At 45.1% G+C, this 16771-nt stretch overlaps 2 protein-coding genes across 2 annotated transcripts; both read left to right on the forward strand.

Moving 5' to 3' along the window:
* The first annotated feature begins 5730 nt into the window (after positions 1 to 5730).
* Positions 5731 to 6652, forward strand: LOC145859271 (claudin-4-like). The gene has a single exon (XM_082958290.1). It carries the CDS (start codon positions 5875 to 5877, stop codon positions 6517 to 6519), a length of 645 nt encoding a protein of 214 aa, XP_082814416.1. The 5' UTR covers positions 5731 to 5874; the 3' UTR covers positions 6520 to 6652.
* A 5039-nt stretch (positions 6653 to 11691) lies between these two features.
* On the forward strand, positions 11692 to 15255 carry LOC106563813 (claudin-3). The gene is made up of 2 exons (XM_045690165.2): positions 11692 to 12294; positions 14527 to 15255. Exons 1-2 carry the CDS (start codon positions 11821 to 11823, stop codon positions 15103 to 15105), a joined length of 1053 nt encoding a protein of 350 aa, XP_045546121.1. The 5' UTR covers positions 11692 to 11820; the 3' UTR covers positions 15106 to 15255.
* The last annotated feature ends 1516 nt before the right edge of the window (positions 15256 to 16771 follow it).

Genomic DNA, 16771 nt, shown 5'->3' on the forward strand with positions numbered 1-16771 from the left:
TTCCGACCGGGGTCGTTGTTTTCTTTCAAAGACTGAAAATGTAAAATGGACTCTTCACGTGCACGCGCGCACCCGTCTCATTGTTCTCAGATCGACCACTATCCAAATGCACTACTGTTTTTCAGCCAGAGACTGCAGAGTCATCATTTAATGTTCTGGCGCCTTCTGAGAGCCTATGGGAGCCTTAGAAAGTGTCACGTTACAGCAGAGATCCTCTGTTTTGGATAGAGATGACAAAGAAGGCCAAGAAATGGTCAGACAGGGTACTTCCTGTACAGAATCTTCTCAGGTTTTGGCCTGCCATTTGAGTTCTGTTATACTCACAGACACCATTCCAACAGTTTTAGAAACTTTGGAGTAGTTTCTATCCAAAGCTATTAATTATATGCATATTCTAGTTTCTGGGCAGGAGTAATAACCAGATTAAATCGGGTACGTTTTTTATCCGGCCGTGAAAATACTGCCCCCTATCCATAAAAAGTTAACAAAGCAAATTTGAGAACAAGGCTACCTAAATTCTATCAGCATATTAATTGTAGCACGCGTGCTGGCAAAACTCTGGATCACTGCTACTCTAACTTCTGCGATGCATACAAGGCCCTCCCCCACCCTCCCTTCGGCAAATCTGACCACAAATCTATTTTGCTCCTTCCTTCCTATAGGCAGAAACTCAAACAGGATGTACCTGTGACGAGGACTCTTCGACGCTGGTCTGACCAATCGGAATCCACGCTTCAAGATTGTTTTCATCACGCGGACTGGGTAGCCTCAGAATAATATGTATTTATATGCTGAGTTTATAAGGAAGTGCATAGGAGATGTTGTACCCACTGTCACTATTAAAACCTACCCTAACCAGAAACCGTGGATAGATGGCAGCATTTACGCAAAACTGAAAGTGCGAACAACCGAATATAACCAAGGAAAGTTGACTGGGAATATGACCGAATACAGTGTAGTTATTCCCTCCGCAAGACAATCAAACAAGTGAAAGGTCAATATAGAGATAAAGCGGAGTTACAATTCAACGGCTCAGACACGAGACATATGTGGCAGGGTCTACAGACAATCACAGACTACAAAAAGAATACCAGCCACTTCACGAACACCGACGTCTTTCTTCCAGACAAACTTAACACCTTCTTTGCCCACTTTGAGGATAATACTTTGCCACCGACGCGGCCCGCTACCAAGGACTGTGGGCTCTCCTTCTCCGTGGCCGACGTGAGTAAGACATTAACCCTTGCAAGGCTGCCGACCAAGACGGCATCCCTAGCCGCGTCCTGAGAGCATGCGCAAACCAGCTGGCTGGTGTGTTTACGGACATATTCAATCTCTCCCTATCCCAGTCTGCTGTCCCCACATGCTTCAAGATGGCCACCATTGTTCCTGTACCCAAGAAGGCAAAGGTATCTGAACTAAATGACTATCACCCCATAGCACTCACTTCTGTCATCATGAAGTGCTTTGAGAGACTAATCAAGGATAGAATCACCTCCACCATACCTCAGGAGGCTGAAGAAATGTGGCTTGTGACCTAAAACCCTCACAAACTTTTACAAGTGCACAATTAAGAGCATCCTGTCGGGCTGCATCACCGTCTGGCACGGCAACTGCACCACGCATAACCGCAGGGCTCTCCAGAGGGTGGTGCGGTCTGCACAACACATCACCGGGGGAAAACTACTTGCCCTCCAGGAAACCTACAGCACCCGATGTCTCAGGAAGGCCAAAAAGATCATCAAGGACAACAACCACCCGAGCCACTGCCTGATCACCCTGCTACCATCCAGGAGGCGAGGTCAGTACAGGTGCATCAAAGCTGGGACTGAGAGAATGAAAAATAGCTTCTATCTCAAGGCCATCAGACTGCTAAATAGCCATCACTAACACAGTGAGGCTGCTGCCTACATACAGACTTGAAATCATTGGCCACTTTAATAAATAGATCACTAGTCACTTTAATAATGCCACTTTAATAATGTTTACATATCTTGCATTACTCATATCATATGTATATACTGTATTTTATACAATCTATTGCACCTTGCCTATGTCGCTCGGTCATTGATCATCCATATATTTATATGTACATATTCTTATTCCATTCCTTTACTTAGATTTGTGTGTATTAGGTAGTTGTTGTGGAATTGTTAGATTACTTGTTAGATATTGCTGCACTGTCGGAACTAGAAGCACAAGCATTTCGCTACACTCGCAATAACATCTGCTAATCATGTGTACGTGACCTATAAAATTGTATTTGATTGATTGGATTTATTTCCCCTGTGAAATAGGAGAGCAGGATTTAACAGAGAACCATTTTGAACAAAGCCTGTTTGGAGAAGTCAAAACTCACTCCAACCCACTGGCTATCTAGAATTCAAATTGTTTGGCGTATTCAAGATAAGCCAACCAGTGTGTTGTAATTTCGTATTTTTTTAAATATAGTTTTTTCTCTCAGTGAGAGAGAGAGAGAGAGAGAGAGAGAGAGAGAGAGAGAGAGAGAGAGAGATTGTAATGAAGTCAATCGTTAATTAATTGGTTAATACAACCGGTGTATGGGGCCTTTTCTTGCAGAGTAAAAGTGAGTGCTCCTTTCCTATCCCCAGACTCCAAAAGTGAATAGGTATTCACTGTTTTAGTTAACTTTTAGAACAAAAAGTGCACATTTTCAATACCAAATAAAAAATCTAAGTTGGGCCGTAAAGAGAACATTATTCTGCCAGTAAATCATGCATTACAAAATAACAAGAGTAGTATCCATTTTTGTCATGTGACGAAATACACCTGTTGGTCTTCTTGACCCTTTAGACAGGTCACAGGTGTATTTCCTCCTTAACCTCTCTTGGGTACGTGGGACGTGGCCGTCCCACCTGCGGGACACACTATTCAACAGCCAGTGAAATAGCAGGGCGCCAAATTCAAAACAACAAAAATCTCATAATTCAAATTTCTCACACATACAAGTATTATACACCATTTTACATTTACATTTAAGTCATTTAGCAGACGCTCTTATCCAGAGCGACTTACAAAATGGTGCCTTCACCTTATGATATCCAGTGGAACAACCACTTTACAATAGTGCATCTAAATATTTGAAGAGGGGGGGGGGGGGGTTGGAAGGATTACTTTATCCTATCCTAGGTATTCCTTAAAGAGGTGGGGTTTCAGGTGTCTCCGGAAGGTGGTGATTGACTCCGCTGTCCTGGCGTCGTGAGGGAGCTTGTTCCACCATTGGGGTGCCAGAGCAGCGAACAGTTTTGACTGGGCTGAGCTGGAACTGTGCTTCCTCAGAGGTAGGGGGGCCAGCAGGCCAGTGGTGGATGAACGCAGTGCCCTTGTTTGGGTGTAGGGCCTGATCAGAGCCTGAAGGTATGGAGGTGCCGTTCCCTTCACAGCTCCGTAGGCAATCACCATGGTCTTGTAGCGGATGCGAGCTTCAACTGGAAGCCAGTGGAGAGAGCGGAGGAGCGGGGTGACGTGAGAGAACTTGGGAAGGTTGAACACCAGACGGGCTGCGGCGTTCTGGATGAGTTGTAGGGGTTTAATGGCACAAGCAGGGAGCCCAGCTAACAGCGAGTTACAGTAATCCAGACGGGAGATGACAAGTGCCTGGATTAGGACCTGCGCCGCTTCCTGTGTGAGGCAGGGTCGTACTCTGCGAATGTTGTAGAGCATGAACCTACAGGATCGGGTCACCGCCTTGATGTTAGTGGAGAACGACAGGGTGTTGTCCAGGATCACGCCAAGGTTCTTAGCACTCTGGGAGGAGGACACAAGGGAGTTGTCAACCGTGATGGCGAGATCATGGAACGGGCAGTCCTTCCCCGGGAGGAAGAGCAGCTCCGTCTTGCCGAGGTTCAGCTTGAGCTGGTGATCCGTCATCCACACTGATATGTCTGACAGACATGCAGAGATGCGATTCGCCGCCTGGTTATCAGAAGGGGGAAAGGAGAAGATTAATTGTGTGTCGTCTGCATAGCAATGATAGGAGAGACCATGTGAGGATATGACAGAGCCAAGTGACTTGGTGTATAGCGAGAATAGGAGAGGGCCTAGAACAGAGCCCTGGGGGACACCAGTGGTGAGAGCGCATGGTGCGGAGACAGATTCTCGCCACGCCACCTGGTAGGAGCGACCTGTCAGGTAGGACGCAATCCAAGCGTGGGCCGCGCCGGAGATGCCCAACTCGGAGAGGGTGGAGAGGAGGATCTGATGGTTCACAGTATCAAAGGCAGCAGATAGGTCTAGAAGTATGAGAGCAGAGGAGAGAGAGTTAGCTTTAGCAGTGCGGAGAGCCTCCGTGACACAGAGAAGAGCAGTCTCAGTTGAATGCCCAGTCTTGAAACCTGACTGATTAGGATCAAGAAGGTCATTCTGAGAGAGATAGCAGGAGAGCTTTATAGATTATATTATTTATATTTTATAGATGAGACTCTCGTTAATCCAACCACATTGTCCGATTTCAAAAAGGCTTTACGGCGAAAGCAAAACATTAGATTATGTTAGGACAGCGCCTAAAAAATAAAAGCCACACAGCCATTTTCCAACCAAGGAGAGGCGTCACAAAAACCAGAAATACAGCTAAAATTAAGCACTAACCTTTGATGATGTTCATCAGATGGCACTCATAGGACTTCATGTTACACAATACATGTATGTTTTGCTCGATAAAGTTCATATTTATATAAAAAAAAAACATTTTACATTGACCCTTAATGTTCAGAAATGTTTTTCCTTCAAAAACTTCCGGTGAATGAGCACATCAATTTATAGAAATACTCATCATAAACGTTGATAAAATATTAAACTGTTATTCAAAGAATTATAGATAAACATCTCCTTAATGCAACCGCTGTGACAGATTTCAAAAAAGCTTCACGGGGAAAGCACACTTTGCAATAATCTGAGTACGGCGCTCAGAACCTGCCATTTTGGAGTCATCTAAAATCATAAATAGCATTATAAATATTCACTTACCTTTGATGATCTTCATCAGAATGCACTCCCAGGAATCCCAGGTCCACAATAAATGTTGTTTTGTTCGATAAAGTCCATAATTTATGTCCAAATACCTCCTTGGTGTTAGGGAAAATGTATGGGTGTAAAATGTACATATTTTCTTTAGGAATGTAGTGGAGTAAAAGTTGTTAAAAAATATAAATAGTAAAGTGCAGATACCTCAAAAAACGACTTAATTAGTACTTTTACTTAAGTACTTTACACTACTGCATTTCAGTCTTTTAGCAAGATCCACAGTTGGATGTCACTCACTGTAAAGATAGTCTGGGAAATAATATACTGAAGTTTATACTATGTGTGTTCGGGTGGGGGTTGGAGAGAGAGACATTGTCCTGTGTTTGGGAGCGTTGCTTGAGGTCCTTCAGTAAAGCTCATATCACCAGAACAAAACACACAAAGAGCAGGAAACAAGGCCCAGGGATATCCAGTGTCGGCTTTCCTCTATTGTTTGGGAGCATAGAAACCCAAACCCCACCCTCCCTCCCTCCCTCCCTCCAAAGTGTGATCTATATAATAAGATCCTGTTTACTCCTCATCATCCCAGAATTCAGGCTATCAGAGAGAAGGAAGAAGACCACCAGTGGTCAGTCTGAAGGAATAAGAGGCAGACAAAGAAGGAGAGGAGAGCCTCCATTGCGACCTTTCCGTGTTCGAGACTGTGCAGCATTGTCTAGACAGAAGCAGTTTGACTTGACCGAATCATTAACAAATAACCGTGTAGAGGCAAAATGTGTGCAGGGGTGTAAGTCGATCATCTGTACAACAGCAAAAGTAGATTTAGCGTACCAGCCGTAGTAACCAGTGGCACTAGCATACCTTGAACTTCTAACTTTGTATACTTCAGCCATGGCTTCCCAGGGCCTCCAGATTATGGGAGTAATGCTGGCCATGATTGGCTGGCTGGGGACCATCCTCACTTGTGCCATGCCCATGTGGAGGGTCACTGCCTTCGTCGGAGCCAACATCGTCACCGCTCAGGTCATCTGGGAAGGGTTATGGATGAACTGCGTGGTCCAGAGCACGGGACAGATGCAGTGTAAGGTCTATGACTCCATGCTGGCCTTACCTCAGGACCTTCAGGCCGCCAGAGCCATGGTCATCGTGGCAGTGATTGTGGGCGTCTGCGGCGTCATGATGGCCATCGTCGGGGGGAAGTGCACCAACTGCATGGAGGACGAGGCTGCCAAAGCCAAAGCCTGCATCATCGCCGGGATCGTCTTCATCATCTGCGGCCTCCTCATCTTCATCCCTGTGTCATGGTCAGCCAATACGCTGATCAGAGACTTCTATAACCCCCTGGTGATAGAGGCCCAGAGGAGGGAGCTGGGGGCGGCTCTGTACATCGGCTGGGGCTCCGCAGGGCTGCTGCTGTTGGGAGGGGGTCTGCTCTGCTGCAACTGCCCCCCCAAGGAGGGCAACATGGGCAGGCCATATGTGGCGGCTAAGTTCGCCCCTGTCCGGACCACATCTCCATCCATGAACTATGTGTGAGTGAGGAGTAGAATCTCTGGTTGATATGGGAACATCTTACATTTTTTACATTTTTACATTTTAGTAATTTAGCAGACACTCTTATCCAGAGTGACTTCTAGTTAATGTATTCATCTTAAGATAGCTAGGTGGGACAACCACATATCACAGGCATAGTATGTACACTTTTCCTCAATAAAGTAGCTATCAGCAAAGTCAGAGCTAGTAAGGGGAGGGGTTCAGGTGCTTTTGGAAGATGGGACTGGGGATATAGGAGCTGGATGGGGTGTTCAGTGTTACAGATGAAATGTTGATGCTCTTATTGAGCTGTCCGATGCTCTTTTTCAGACGACACGACATTTTGTCTACTCTACATATTGCCAGCTCTATGTTCTAAATATATATTATATCTTATGACATGATATGATGTTGGGTCTGCTCCGCTTGATATATTTCTATATTCTGAATGTTGCTAGGTGACTTTGGAGTTGTAATGTTTTTATATTAATGTCCTCCTGTGACAACTTATTTATTTTTTCTGCTCAAATAGAGTGTTACATTCTGTCTGTATCCTATTATCAGAGTACTCTCTTTTGTATGCTTTTCAGTATGTGCATTTTTTCACCCCTTCATTTCACAAATATTCACATTTTAAATAAAAGTAGATTTTAAAACGGAAATAAATGTTCTGTTTGAATATAAATATGTTGCATCATGGTTTAAGTGACGTTGTTGTTCTCTGTTCATTCGAGTTGCGCAAAGTAGGCGCATAGACCTAGATTGATTGATTAGGAGGAATATTTATTGGTGCATTTCTTCCGTTGGGCTTTTTGACATTGTTAAATTGACTGTCCACGTGGGGTGACAGTATTTTACAGAAAATCCCCTGAATAAAACAGATGTCGGCGACACCTCGAGACAATCCGTTTGAGCGCGCCTGGAAATACATTGACGAAGAATCCAGCTTTTTGTCAAATTGACGTCTGATTAGAATTTTCGCAGCAGGTTAAGAGAATTTACGCAGCAGCAGTTTAGGAGAACTAACTTAGAAGGTTATGAAAATTAGGTTGTTAGGAAAAGGGTTAGGGTTAGGGTTAGCTAAAATGCAACAACAACAAAAAATCCACTTTTGACATTAATTTGAAAAAAGATGTTTCCTTTCTAGCCATGACTGTTTAATGGCTACAGAGAGCGCGCCTCTTTTCACATAGAGTAGGCTACAGACCGCACATCTACAAGTTCCTTTTCAGGTGAAAATAAATGTCTACATAAAAATACAAATAATCCCCCGCCCAGTTTCCCTCAAGACGGGTTTCTGAAAAGGAACATTAACATAATTTATGTGCTGAGCATCACTAATTAATCAGTTCTCACAATTCGTTTGAAAAAAATATACATTTAAAAATATATATTAAATAACAACACTCTAAGAGCAAATAGTAAGTGCCTTTAGTTTTCTGAAGTGCTTCTGTTTTGCAATGTCCTTGCAGATTTTACGGAAAAGTAGGCTAATGTCCCAAAAGGGATAGAAATCAGGGAAAATCCCCCCCAAAACACGATGTTGTCTGTTTACAGTTCGAGCAAAACTCAGTCAAAATTCATAACAACAAGATGAAATTATTATTCAATTACTCTCCTGATGTCATCGATAGTTTTCTAAATGCGGAAGCTAAACAAAAGGCAAAATATAGGCTATAACTATACATAGGCTAAGCCAGAGGTTCCTAAACTTTTTCACTCAGTCCCCCCTTCCAGCATTGGGGAACATCCCGCGCCCCCTGCGCGCTCGCCATGTCTATTTCTATGGGCACGAGCACAGTTCATGACAAACTGTTCGTACCCCTCTTGTTGGTGGATATAATTTTGCAGGTTTAAAGCTTATTTCTTGCAGTTCTACACATTTTTTCAATGGGTTGCAAAGAAAATGTTGCTATATATTTCTAATTCTATATATTTTGCCATGTCTAATGTGTATTCATGTGATATTTAAGTGACTAAAAAAGTACAATATCTATGGGCTTAAAACAGCCAAAAACGTTAGCTGAGATGGGCTGGTTGATCTGGACATTTCTGAAAAGTTATAAATAACTCTAACGCAGGGCTGTCCAACCCTGTTCCTGGAGAGCTACCCTGTTCCTGGAGAGCAACCCTGTTCCTGGAGAGCTACCCTGTTCCTGGAGATCTACCCTGTTCCTGGAGAGCTACCCTGTTCCTGGAGAGCTACCCTGTTCCTGGAGAGCTACCCTGTTCCTGGAGAGCTACCCTGTTCCTGGAGAGCTACCCTGTTCCTGGAGATCTACCCTGTTCCTGGAGAGCTACCCTGTTCCTTTAGAGCTACCCTGTTCCTTTAGAGCTACCGTCCTGTAGGTTTTCAATCCATCACTCATCTAGCACACCTGATTCCAATAATTAGCTGGTTGAAAAGCTGAATCAGGTTAGTTACAACTGGGGTTGGAGTGAAAACCTACAGGAGGGTAGATCTCCAGGAACAGGGTTGGAGTTAAAACCTACAGGAGGGTAGCTCTCCAGGAACAGGGTTGGAGTTAAAACCTACAGGAGGGTAGCTCTCCAGGAACAGGGTTGGAGTAAAACCCTACAGGAGAGTAGATCTCCAGGAACAGGGTTGGAGTTAAAACCTACAGGAGGGTAGCTCTCCAGGAACAGGGTTGGAGTTAAAACCTACAGGAGGGTAGCTCTCCAGGAACAGGGTTGGAGTGAAAACCTACAGGAGAGTAGATCTCCAGGAAAAGGGTTGGAGTTAAAACCTACAGGAGAGTAGCTCTCCAGGAACAGGGTTGGAGTGAAAACCTACAGGAGGGTAGCTCTCCAGGAACAGGGTTGGACAGTCCTGCTCTAAGGTATGAAATGACTAACATGAGGAGGAACTGATTTTGAAATTGCACCTTGTGCATTCTACTAGTACGACTTTCACCCACAGTTTGGGAACTCTGAGCTAAAGCACACGTCTACTTTGAAACGAACGTTCCAAAAAAGAGGAATCAAAGAAATTAGCAACACAAACAATTCACAAAACGAAAAAAATCAAAACACCCTTTCCATATATATATTTTCTTTTTCTTAACAAACTCCTAAAAATGATATCCCCGACGCAGAGGACTTGGGCGCGGTGTACTTCGCTCCATTATAGCGGTCTCCCCTCGACCGGCACTGACAGCAAAGGAGCTCGCCCCCGATCAGGAGCAGTCCTGACGCGCCCCAGCCGACGTACAGTGGGACTCGCCCAGCTCTCTCCTCTGCGAGTCGGGTACCAGAGTTGTAGAAGTCACAGCGCCCCAGCTACAAGGAAGAACATCCCGGCAGTGATGGCCACCCGGGCCTTGGCCAACTGGTCCCCGACGCAGGTGGTGCATTTCCCCCCGACAACCGAGAGCATGAGCCCGAACAGGGCCACGCACCACCATCCCGACGCCCAGAATCTGCAGCCCCAAAGATACCACCGTTGCCAGCTACTGCTGTGTGACCCCTGAAGCAGAAAAAGGTTATATAGAGAACCAACCAATCCCCCTCCATCCTCGGGTGGGCTTTGGCTCCGCTACTAAGAGATCCACACATCTATCACGCTGTCCTGCAGTTCAGGAATGTTCTTTCCACACAGGAAGCCTCTCAATGTGCCCAGCTGTGTACAAAATCCTGGAAAAATACCCTACATAGGAATGTGTCTTGGGCCGTTGCCAAGATGCACCACATTTATATTCTTATAATTTCAAAGCTAAAAAATAGACAGCTCCAATCTGCAAAAGTAGGCTACTCAATGATGAAATAAACTTGAAATAATTATTGTGCAACAGTTTATTTGGGAGGGTTTTGGCTTCGAATGGTCTCTCCAGTTTAGCACTGGCTGTCCTACCCAATGCCACAGGTGGAGAGGTGTGTGTGAAACATAAATTATGTATTTTTTACATCCAAAACCATCAACGTGATTTTTGTAACATTGAATAATTAGGACACCGTTAACACAAATTGTTTTTTTACTACCATGCACTGCGATGGACACTAACTTTGGAGCCAGACCAGATGGTCGAAACTCAGCAAAGGCCTTTATCATGATACAGTAAAGCATGCTGTTGTTATCGAATAAAATATACCTTCCCAATTAAATGTGACGTAAACAAAATAAGAACACAAAATAGGAAACAACCAAGATCTCAAAAAAGTCAAATAGGCTACTCACATTTTATTTGAGATCTAGAAAAGCATTGCTTTGAATGCTTATATTTTACTTTTGAAAAGCTTTTCTCCAGTCGCGTTATAAAGAAAAGGAAGAAAGTAGGGAATGAATGAAAGAATGAAGAAAGGAACTGTGTGAAGGAGAAGTATTATATCAGGGACTTTTGCTGCGTTCAAATACTGGTCGGAACTAGGAAACTCGGAACTACAACCAAGCAAGCAAGTGGAACATTTCAGTTTACTAGTTCGAGTATCACTTGAATGCGGCAATAGCCCACGTGGGAATTTGATATCTGTTGTTGGATGTTTAAAGGACAATTTAGCACAGAAACCAACAGCTCATTCATAAGCATCCATAAGAATCAGCCCATGCGAGGCGAACCTTCAATACTCTCCAAACTGACGCACATGTTTTACGCACAGAAAGCTTAGCCATTCGGGTTATTTGGAGATCAGTGAACACAACTGCGTATAGTTAACATGCTGCACATGAACTGACTGGGACTAATAGACTGACAGCTGGTATCAATGGCAGTAAATTGCGTAGGCTATGTTCAGCACATGGTGGCGGAAATGGGAACGATGCCTCATTCAAGTGCTAGTCGGAACTAGGAAACTCGGACATTTCTGACTTGCTAGGTCAGGGGTGTCAAACTCATTCCACGGAGGGCCGAGTGTCTGCAGATTTTTGTTTTTCCCTTTCAATTAAGACCTAGACAACCAGGTGAGGGGAGTTACTTACTAATTAGTGACCTTAATTCATCAATCAAGGGTGAAGGGAAAACCCGCAGACACTCGGCCCTCCGTGGAATGAGTTTGACACGTGTGCTAACTGGATTAACGCGGCACGTGTACAGAGCTACAACAATTTCGGACATTTCTGAGTTTCCTAGACCGACTAGCGTGTGAACGCAGCATGACATGTGGGTAGATTGGGCACGTTTATTAGTTCAGTGGGTGTGTATCGGCCAACAAACAGGTGCTTTCAATCGTCCCAATTAGTAATCATACCCTGGTAGGTGGGTATAAAGGTTGGAGTCTGTATCCTAACCAGAACAGCTAGCATTCCCACAGCCAAACACTAGTTCTGCCCGGTTTACGGGAGTTTGAGTAGATAGAAGTAGATAGAACGCAATGGCCTCCGCCGGTCTCCAGATTCTGGGCATTTCCCTGGCTGTCATCGGTTGGATCGGTGACATCATAATCTGCGCGCTCCCCATGTGGAAGGTGACTGCTTTCATCGGCAATAACATCGTAACCGCGCAGATCTTCTGGGAGGGCCTGTGGATGAACTGTGTGATCCAGAGCACGGGCCAGATGCAGTGTAAGGTCTACGACTCCATGCTGGCCTTACCTCAGGACCTCCAGGCCGCCAGGGCTCTGGTCGTCATCTCCATCCTCGTGGCCGTGATCGGCATCCTGCTCTCCATGGCTGGGGGGAAGTGCACAAACTGCATCGACGACGAGGCGGCCAAGTCCAAGGTGGCCATCGCATCCGGCGTGTTCTTCCAAGTCGCCGGCATCCTCTGCCTGATCCCAGTGTCTTGGTCCGCCAACACCGTCATCAGGGACTTCTACAACCCGCTTCTAACTGACGCGCAGAGGAGAGAGCTGGGCGCGTCGCTGTTCATCGGATGGGGCTCTGCTGGCCTGATGCTCATCGGGGGCGCACTTCTCTGCTGCCAGTGCCCCCAGCGCAAGGAGGGTGGGTACTCTGCCAAATATTCCGCCCCGCGCTCTGCCGCCAGTGGAGCGGCCTACGTCTGACAAGATGAACCCTGAAGTTGACCTGTAGTCTTAAATGAGACTAATGTAGTAGAAATGATGAATGAATCTCTTCGCTTAACTGCAATGTACCTGGAAATACGAGTGGGGCTTCGAATTTTATTTTCTTCATGAAATGTTTTAACGATTTATTGCTTTAATAAATTATTGTACTTTATTCTTTCGTTATTCATGTTTTGTTTCAAGCAGGCTATGGTATAGAAGAGGGTTTAAAACGGAGTCTTCACGATCTCTTGAAGGTCAATTCCAATATTGTGCTAGAATATACTAATCTGCCCTTGAGCAAGGCAATTAACACTAATTGCTCCAGGGTTGCCTTTAATGGCGGCCTTACATTCTTCCCCCAATTCCATGTCCTAAATGTACAGGTTACGCAATTGTACATGTAGTGAGCACGACTCTATGTACCCCCTTCATATTCCCCTGACACAAAACTATTAAGGTCAATTATTTTAATGATTTCTCCATGGGGAGTTATTTGCGGTGTATACAGAACCATGGCTGAAAATTCTTCCATCAGTAACTTCAATAGGCTAGAACACAGTGAACGGTAAAACATAAAGTTAGTCCATAAGGAACGTCAATTGGAAAAATGAATTAGGCCCTAGTCTATGGATTGGGAATAGAGATATGCATCTGGTCCCATACCTTAAAGGTAGGGGCGTGGATCAGAAAACCAGTCAGTATCTGGTGTGGCCATGTCCTTTGCATAAAGTTGATCAGGCTGTGCAAAGTTGCTGGATATTTTAGAGAACTGGAATGCTGTCCCTACACGTCAATTATGAGCATCCCAAACATGTTCAATGGGTAATGTGTGAGTATGGAAGATTTGGGACATTTTCAGCTTCCAGGAATTGTGTACAGATCCTTGCGACATGGGGCTGTACATTATGCTGAAACATGAGGTGATGGCGGCAGACGAACGGCACAATGGGCCTCAGGATCCCGTCACGATATCTCTGTGCACTCAAATTGCCATTAATAAAATTAAATTGTGTTCGTTGTCTGTAGCTTATACCTACCCATAACCCCACCACCACGAGGCACTCTGTTCACAACGTTGACATCAGCAAACCGCTCACCTACACAACGCCATATGTGTTGTGCAGTTGAGGCCAGATGGATGTACTGACAAATTCTCTAGAACAATGTTGGAGTTGGCTTATGGTAGAGAAATGACCATTCAATTCTCTGGCAACAGCTCTGGTGGACATTCCTGCAGTCAGCATGCCAATTGCACGTTCCCTCAAAACTTGAGACATCTGTGGCATTTTGTGACCAAACTGCACATTTTAGTGGCCTTTTATTGTCTCAAGCAGAAGGTGCACCTGTGTAATGCTGTTTAATCAGCTCTTTGATATGCCACACCTGTCAGGTAGATGGATTATCTTGACAAAGTTGAAAGGCTCACTAACAGGGATGTAAACTAATTTCTGCACAACATTTTAGAGAAATAAGCTTTTTGTGCATATGGAACATTTCTGGGATCTTTTATTTCAACTCATGAAACATGGGACCAACATTTTACATGTTGCATTTATATTTTTGTTCAGTGTATTTCCATGGTAACCACTGTCCACCCTCACACATTCCCATACTGCATGGGGAATCAGGACAAGCCGGTAACCTGAGCCACAAACTTGCTCAATCCCCTCCCTGTTCTATTTCCTTTCACAATACCTCCAGTGTTACTGACACAAGGAAATATGCTCTCATTCGACAAAAACTGCTCCCCTCTCACGGCTGCCTTGGCTTAGTTGCAAGCTGTGGACTTGTAATCATTGTTAGTTTCAAAGAGGACAAAGGGGATACAATGGTCTGCTCTGCTCTCACAGCTGCCTTGGATTAGCTGCAACGTTTGGATTCATGGACATTTATAGATAGAATGGAGAATTTGATTTGTCTGCATCTGAACTATCAAGCCATTTTCCAAGATCAGTCTCATTTTGTAGTGTAGGAAATACAAACTATGCAAAGTCAACCCCACATCAGATCCAACAAGCTAACGACAACTTAACCATTAGAATACTTCCAGAACCCTCTATTGGACACTTTCAACTATTCCGGGGTGGAACAATGAGCCGACAGATCCTTGCCTTTGTCCTGGCCTTCATCGGGTTCATGGGGACCATCGTGATCTGTGCCCTGCCCATGTGGAAGGTAACAGCCTTTGTCGGAGCCAACATTGTCACTGCCCAGGTGTTCTGGGAAGGGTTATGGATGAACTGTGTGATCCAGAGCACGGGCCACATGCAGTGTAAAGCCTACGATTCCCTTCTGGCCTTACCCCAGAACCTGCAGGCTTCCAGGGCTCTCATCTGCGTCTCCATTGGGGTCAGTGTGCTCGCCATCGGGCTGACTGTAGTTGGGGCACGCTGCACCAACTTCCTCCATGACGACTGGCTGGCCAAGTCGAAGGTTGGCATTGCGGCAGGCGCGGTGTTCATGGCAGCGGGGGTGTTGTGTGTTATCCCTGTCAGCTGGTCCGCTCACACCATCATCCAGGGCTTCTACAACCCTCTGGCCACCCAGGAGAGGAGAGGGGAGCTGGGGGCGTCCATCTACGTGGGGTGGGTGTCTGGAGCACTGCTCATGATCGGAGGGGGGATGCTCTGCAGCACGTACAGGTGCTGAGGAGGAGGAGGAGAGGAGAGGAGGACATTAGTTATGGATGCCAAAAGAGATGCTGGCCTTGTCCTGGATGGATGAGGGGAGGAATGGATGAGGGGAGGAATGGATGAGGGGAGGAAGGGAGGAGAGAGAGGATAACACATTCTCTCCTCACTCCCCTAAAGACATGCCTAAGTCTTGGATGATTTAGTCCACATTGCTCCCACCTAGATGATTTTCTTGTGTGGAGATGTATTAGGTGAGGCCTGTAGATTAACTGTGTAGTGACTGTATGGTGAAATTCACAGGACAGGTGCAGTGACTGCCTCCCAAATGGGACCCTATACCCAATATAGTGCAAACTTTTAAACTGAGCCCTATGGGCCCTGGTAAAAAGTAGCGCACTATATAGGAAATAGGATTCCATTTTGGATGCAACCTCCTCCATCACCCCAGACAGGGGTTTGCAGCATCAGAGAGGCAAAGTGTTCCATCATGGTTGTTTGTGGAGGACAGATAGAGAAATAGTTCTGAGTGATGTTTTAACATGTTTCTTAATTGATTGTAAAAAAAATAATGTCAAGCAATGAGAGACTTGTATCTGCTGGACAGCTCTTTATTCACCAGCCTAATCAGAGCGTTTTAAACATAGAGTACACAGATAGATACACTGTTATATGACTGAATCCCTGCAAAATCATGCAGGGTAAAGTGAGACGGTACCCCTGAGATACAGTATATGACTGTACAGTATATGTGACGGAGATCAGACTAGGTCAGGTTAGATCAGACTCAGGTTAGATCAGACTCAGGTTAGGTTAGATCAGAATAGGTCAAGTTAGATCAGACTAGGTCAGATCAGACTCAGGTCCGATCAGACTAGGTCAGGTTAGATCAGACTCAGGTTAGATCAGACTCAGGTTAGGTTAGATCAGAATAGGTCAAGTTAGATCAGACTAGGTCAGATCAGACTCAGGTCCGATCAGACTAGGTCAGGTTAGATCAGAATCAGGTTAGATCAGACTAGGTCAGACTCATGCTAGATAAGACTCAGGTTAGATCAGACTCATGTTAGGTTAGATCAGACTCCGGTTAGATCAGACTAGGTCAGGTTAGATCAGAATCAGGTTAGATCAGACTAGGTCAGACTCAGGTTAGATCAGACTGAGGTTAGGTTAGATCAGACTCAGGTTAGATCAGACTAGGTCAGGTTACATCAGAATCAGGTTAGATCAGACTAGGTCAGACTCAGGTTAGATCAGACTCAGGTTAGCTCAGACTCAGGTTAGATCAGAATAGAACAGACTTGTTCAGGTTAGATCAGACTAGGTCAGGTTAGATCAGACTAGGTCAGGTCAGAACAGACTAGGTCAGGTTAGAACAGACTAGGTCAGGATAGATCAGACTAGGTCAGGTTAGATCAGACTAGGTCAGGTTAGAACAGACTAGGTCAGGTTAGAACAGACTAGGTCAGGTTAGAACAGACTAGGTCAGGATATATCAGGTTAGAACAGACTAGGTCAGGATAGATCAGACTAGGTCAGGTTAGATCAGACTAGGTCAGGTTAGAACAGACTAGGTCAGGTTAGAACAGACTAGGTCAGGTTAGAACAGACTAGGTCAGGATATATCAGGTTAGAACAGACTAGGTCAGGTTAGATCAGACTCAGGTTAGATCAGACTATGTCAG

The sequence above is a fragment of the Salmo salar genome, chromosome 11 (genome assembly GCF_965601325.2).
Source record: "Salmo salar chromosome 11, fSalSal1, whole genome shotgun sequence".
NCBI classification, from domain to species: domain Eukaryota; kingdom Metazoa; phylum Chordata; class Actinopteri; order Salmoniformes; family Salmonidae; genus Salmo; species Salmo salar.